At 45.1% G+C, this 6,352-nt stretch overlaps 1 protein-coding gene across 1 annotated transcript; it reads left to right on the top strand.

Moving 5' to 3' along the window:
• The first annotated feature begins 1,502 nt into the window (after positions 1-1,502).
• LOC127335880 (cytochrome P450 87A3) lies at positions 1,503-5,478 on the top strand. The gene is made up of 8 exons (XM_051362612.2): positions 1,503-2,179; positions 2,306-2,455; positions 2,686-2,937; positions 3,064-3,153; positions 3,659-3,737; positions 3,849-3,955; positions 4,830-4,960; positions 5,064-5,478. The coding sequence occupies exons 1-8, from the start codon at positions 1,547-1,549 to the stop codon at positions 5,152-5,154; spliced, it is 1,533 nt and encodes a 510-aa protein (XP_051218572.1). The 5' UTR covers positions 1,503-1,546; the 3' UTR covers positions 5,155-5,478.
• Positions 5,479-6,352: the final 874 nt, after the last annotated feature.

Here is a 6,352-nt window from a genome sequence, read left to right as displayed (position 1 = left end):
GGGTTACCAGGTCCATCAAAGAGAGGGGTTAGCATGTGCATCGAGGATAAGGGGTTACTAGCCTTTACAACAAGTCACCTAAGCATGGTGAGTCGTCCTCCCCATCCCATGGGGCTGCCACTACCGTGGATTATCCAGGTACGCAGCTCATGGAGCCTATCTAGAACTTTTTCAGGTTTTTATTCGCTGAAACATTTTCAGTCTTTCCAAAACTTTTTCGGTTCTAGTACTCAAAATTAGCAATCCTTAAGCGTGTGACCCCGCAAGTTCGGTAATATGTAGACATAACCCATAAGTCTTTGTGGTCAATAATTAATAACTGGATCTAGACATCCATATTAATACCCACACATACACGAATATTTAGAGCGAACCTTTTATTTCCATAAACAATTTCCTTTGCTTCACGATAATTAACAAAACGCAAGGCGAGATATTTTGATATCCTTGTAAAGCAATGACTTGATCACAATACCAACTCATCCTCGTTACCAGCTTGTTCTCTTTTCTTGTTTTCATATTTTGATATCCCTGTGGTCGAATCACAATGTGTCTGGCCAGGTGATAATGGATATTGTAATAATAAGAGGGCATGGATCATATCTATCCATCGCCAGGAGGAGAAAATCTCGCTCTTAAACTATCGAATCCCTAGCATACATTTCCAAAGTACATGAAGAATACTCTTATAGCCACCTAGTTATGGGTAACGTTTGATAGCCATCAATATAATCTGATGTGAAGGGACTCAAGATTATCATGATCTAAGAATGTGAGTATACGATAACATTGTTATGATAATAATACTAACAAGTGAAGAAACAGATCTTGTAGTATATCATGAAATTGGATCGGTTCAATACTCTTGTTTTTCTAACGAGGTGCTCTCATTGTCATAGGCATCCTTATTACTATAGCTACGTCATGATCATGAGAATGTAATCATCATACAACATATGCGCCAGTCCTAGAGACGACACTAGGAATAACTTGGTGTTTATCTCTCTAAGTTTTCCTTCGAATCTCATATTTAAGAATCATAGCATTTGTAGCATAAAGAAATAAAAATTAATAATAAACAAAAAATAAACAATATTTTTATTATTTCCTTTAGGGGATATTTCCTTTAGACGTCAATCCAGTTTACGGAGACGGGTGTCTATTGTGATTCGTAAAGGCAATCCAATTAAGCGTTTTCAGTTAACAGGAGACAGTGTTACCAGCCTCGGGGCTTGCGTGGCAAAAGATGAATAAAGGCTTGTTTATCCCAAAAAAAAACATTGCTTTTCCACATAGTTAAGGCTGATTTTAGTAATTTTAGTGAAGTGAAAGGGGCTGATATGTAAATAAAAATATTAAAGGGTACGAATGCAATAATTATCCCCTCCCATTTCTAAGGACATGCCTTCTTTTTTGGTGCCTTCATGGATGGTGATTAAGTACCTTTACAACCTTATATATAGGCAATCCCCCAGCTCATACTCCCCACAAACCCACACATAACCCCTCTCCTCTTTGCTAGCCTCCTGCTCCCTTGGCTTCGCACATGCAGCCATATCTTGAGCTAGCTTCTCTCGGCCTGATCACCACCGCCACCATCCCACTGTCCCCAAGAATCTATAGCACGATCTTTCTTCAGGCCATGGCTGCCATGGCCTATATATCCCTCTGGGGTGCAGCATTGGCTGCCGTCCTCGCCCTTCTCCACTGGGTGTACAGGTGGCGCCACCCCAAATCCAGCGGCACGCTCCCGCCGGGATCCATGGGCCTCCCGTTCATCGGCGAGACGCTGCAGTTCTTCGCGCCCAACCCGACCTGCGGCCTCTCACCCTTCGTCAGGGACAGGGTGAAGAAGTACGGGAGCATGTTCAAGACGAGCATCGTTGGGCGGCCCGTGGTGGTGTCGGCGGACCCGGACGTGAACCACTACGTCTTCCAGAATGAAGGCAAGCTGTTCGAGAGCTGGTACCCTGACACCTTCACCGAGATCTTCGGCCGCGACAACGTCGGCTCCCTCCACGGCTTCATCTACAAGTACCTCAAGACCCTGGTGCTCCGCCTCTACGGCCAGGAGAACCTCAAGGCCGTGCTGCTCACCGAGACCGATGCCGCCTGCCGTGGCAGCCTCGCCTCGTGGGCAGCCCAGCCCTGCGTCGACATCAAAGAAGGACTCTCCACCGTAAGATCGATCGATCTCAAATTCTCCATGCGCGGCTGCTTACTGATGCCAACTCATTTGATTGCGGTCGCGCTCGAGGCGTATATAGATGACTAATGCAGGTCATTTATGTCTTCTTCGTTTCAGATGATATTTGACCTTACGGCCAAGAAGCTGATCGGCTACGAGCCGTCCGAGTCGTCGGAGAGCCTGAGGCTGAACTTCACGGCGTTCATCCGCGGCTTAATATCGTTCCCCCTCAACATTCCCGGCACTGCCTACCACGAATGCATGGAGGTATACCCAATTGTCCATGCTCCTCTCTGACTCTACTCACCTCAGCAGCTACCTAGTTGCAGCTGTGAACCAATCGTAGCACTGTTGCACAAAACCATAACTTCAAACTGCACCGGCTTCAGAAGTGAACACTGTACACATGCCAAGCCACTAAATTAATGAGCACGCACAAATGTACTTGTCCTGATTGCGCACATGCATTCCTTGAACCTGACGGAATATGTTTCCAGGGGAGGAAGAATGCGATGAAGGTTCTCAAGGGCATGATGAAGGAGAGGATGGCCGATCCTGAGAGGAAGTGCGAGGACTTCTTCGACCACGTGATCCAGGAACTCAGGAGGGAGAAGCCGCTTCTGACGGAGACCATCGCGCTGGACCTCATGTTCGTGCTCCTCTTCGCCAGCTTCGAGACAACGGCGCTCGCACTCACCCTCGGTGTCAAGCTGCTCGCCGAGAACCCCAAGGTTGTCGACGCGCTAACGGTTAGTGCTGTCACAGCTTCGCTGTTTATTACAGACAGTTACTGTTTCGCTTGACGAGACACGTCAAGTAACTTACAGATTTTTTAAGCAAAACTGATGGATAAATTGACCTTGTTACGTGAGCAGGAGGAACACCAAGCCATTATCAGAAACAGGGAGGACCCGGACGCCGCCATCACATGGGCAGAGTACAAATCGATGACATTCACGTCTCAGGTGAGCCTAGCTAGCATGGATTCGTGCACACCCTAGCTTAAAATTAGCTAGTGCAACTGTGCAAGTTGCCTTGTTAAGATAGTACAGCTGCTAGTGCTTGATATTGCCACCACAATCACATATTCATATTTTGACAAATAATGGGATTGAACGGGTAATGCAAGTGGCTAATTGCAAGTTAGAGGAGCACAACACCGCTCTAGGCGCTGCAACTCTGTAAGTGCAGGGTTTGTGTTCCCTAATTGTTTAACCAAGGCCCAGTGTTCGATGCTGACAGATAATCTTAGTTAGTACAGGGACTTTCTAGAACAAGCCTAATTAATTTCACCACAAGCAGAACTGGGAAAAAAAGTTTCTAAAATGGGGAGTAAAAAACATTACCGCCGCTAATTGTACATGCAGTTGCAAATGCTGTAGTGTTCCTGTAGATGCCTGTTATCATGTGGTTCTGAACTCTGAATTTCTAAAACTGACGCCCCTGCTTCTTCTTTTTGCCTCTCTGAAGGTCATTATGGAGATTGTCAGGCTCGCAAACATCGTGCCGGGGATTTTCCGGAGGGCCTTGCAGGACGTTGAGATCAAAGGTACGATGACGATCACGAATTCCACGCTGCACATGCGTGGCATCTCTTCTGAGAAACGGTCCAAGTTAGCAAGTCGTACAGAATCTTAACTCTGCCTTGTGTTGGGCGCAGGCTACACAGTTCCAGCAGGATGGGGCATCATGGTGTGTCCACCGGCAGTGCACTTGAACCCTGAGATATACGAAGACCCACTGGCGTTCAACCCATGGAGGTGGCAGGTTCGTAGTCTCGATTTGATCCCTGAAACTATGGTATCCTGCTTCTTTTACGCTGAACACGCGTATCTCATCGACGATACGATAGGTTAGGGTTCTACCTGCCATGACGTTAATTGGCCTTTCAAGTCTCTGGTCGTTCAGTTTGTTCTTGGCCTATTGTTTGAAGCTACCTATGAACTTGGAAGGGCCATGACTAGATCTGCTCAAACGAACTCGCATACATTCGGCTCTCGAGTCTACTACGTAAAACAGAAATTGCAAGGAAAAATAGTAATTTAATCAACTGCAGAGTTCCAATTATTAGCAGGGGTACTAGTAGTAGTATAAGATATCAAGGTTCTGATCCCGAGTACCAACTTGGCTAGAGAGATCAAGAACGAATTCGGTTGGTGCCCATGCAGGATGTGAAACCGGACCATCGCCGAAACTTCCTTGCCCAGTAGTTTAACAGGGAGGTCAAAGTACCAGATGCATATATGTCTACATGGTGTAACTAAACAAGTACTCACCTGTTCAAGTAGGAAAAATATGCACAGTGTGTGGCTGGTTAGCTGCAGACTTTGCAGTAAGCCAAACTGGTTTTGTGCTTAAACCTTTTGAGTAATAAAGCGCCTTTTATCGAAAATAATAATAATTTTGTGGCCATTGCTTATTTTCATGTTTGGAGTTCGGGGTTCTTGCCCCACAGTTTATTGATCCGGTAGACGAACCTCATATGCTATTTCACAATTTCCCAGTAGGACAGAATGAAATATAGGGCAAACAGGGTGCCTTGCCTATGTACAACACTATCTCTACCATGCATTGTGCTACAAGCTTAGCAAGAGAAATCCACATTGAAACAATGGTTCTGATTTTGGTCGTTGTTGAACAGGGCAAGCCTGAAATCACCGGTGGAACGAAGCATTTCATGGCATTTGGAGGCGGCCTTCGGTTCTGCGTAGGAACTGATCTCACCAAGGTGTTGATGGCAACATTCATCCACAATTTGGTTACGAAATACAGGTATGGTGTGTCACCTGTAAATTAAGTAAATATAGAGATCTCTCTACCTACCATATGCTATGAACAGAACAGATCCTGAACAATTGCATCTTTGTCATGTCAGATGGAGCACGGTGAAAGGAGGAAACATAGTCCGGACCCCGGGCCTCGGCTTCCCGGATGGTTTTGACATCCAACTCTTCCCTAAGAACTGAAGCTTTTTTGACATGTGGACGGTTTGGTCATTGCAGCTGAGCACAAGATTGTCTCTGCGAAGATCATATTTTTTGGTTCTCTTAGGGACAGCAGAAAAGGATACAAAAATATATACTTAGTCTAGTGATAGAATATACATCCCTAGTTAGAACTAGAGTCATAATTACCGAGTACCACCTCTCATGGATCCAGAATGGGTTTTTGTACTTTGGTTGTTCGTTTTCCATGTGGTTAGTCATCTACCCATGTGTTGCCTGTAAATCAGTCTATACATATCGAATGAAAAGAGAGCATATTAGCTATACGTACATATAATTGTTTTGTGGAGCCATGCCTCAAACTTCCAGGTGTTCCCAGACAGAGAAGCTAATAATGATTCAAAACAGCCTAGCCTTCAGTGTCGAAGCAGCAGTAACTGAGACAATGCCGATATGTCGCATGGCAGGTTAACAGCCAAACTTAATAATGCAGAGCCAGAAATTCTCTGCAGATTCAAAATAAATGGGCCGTGGACACAGCGAGAATCGCACTGGACTGCATGACGGGGCAGTCCTAGCTGTTATCTGACAGAACAGCCTCGAGTTTCCGTTTTCATGCGAGCAACCAAAGACCCACAAAACCAACTTGATCTCTGAATGAGATCTTCTCCAACTCAAAACCTTGAAACATGTTGGTGTCGTCTGCCCTTTTCTGTCCTTTTTTCCTTTAACTTCGGCCATATCTATATGCGTATATAAAGGCGTAGATAGCACTGGACGATTTAATACTGATAGCATCCAGAGACTTCCTAAACAATGATGTGCGTGCAAGTTGGGGTTTATACTAGAGGTTTCATCAAGCGAAACTTTCTGCAGACATACCGTCGACAAGATCTCACCCACAAGAACAAAATCACAGGGTTGAGATTTTGCTGGTCAATAGATCAGCTCACGCGTCTGAATCACACATCGGTATGACCGAGCAATGAGTGAGCCGTCTTTCAGTGTGTACCCGGACATCGCTGAACTTTCTGTTGGCAGATAAACCCTTCACTTCCAGAAGGCTTTTGTTTGAGTCGTGCAAGTAGAAAATAGCATAGCACGTAGTACAATGCAGTTTGACCAATGTAAGAGTTTTTTTTTTTTTGAATTTTACCAATGTAAGAGTTGTTCTGAAAAATGTGGAATCCCATGAGTTTCCATATTCTTTGGATCTCTG

This window comes from Lolium perenne, chromosome 2 (assembly GCF_019359855.2).
Source record: "Lolium perenne isolate Kyuss_39 chromosome 2, Kyuss_2.0, whole genome shotgun sequence".
Classification (NCBI taxonomy): domain Eukaryota; kingdom Viridiplantae; phylum Streptophyta; class Magnoliopsida; order Poales; family Poaceae; genus Lolium; species Lolium perenne.
This window is presented reverse-complemented; position numbering and strand designations above follow the sequence as displayed.

Excerpts from the sequence above, each read along its gene's own strand:
- LOC127335880 (XM_051362612.2), top strand. The coding sequence starts at position 1,547 with ATGCAGCCATATCTTGAGCTAGCTTCTCTCGGCCTGATCACCACCGCC. Across the intron at positions 2,180-2,305 it reads TCAAAGAAGGACTCTCCACC|ATGATATTTGACCTTACGGC; the intron begins GTAAGATCGATC and ends TCTTCGTTTCAG. Across the intron at positions 4,961-5,063 it reads AATTTGGTTACGAAATACAG|ATGGAGCACGGTGAAAGGAG; the intron begins GTATGGTGTGTC and ends TTGTCATGTCAG.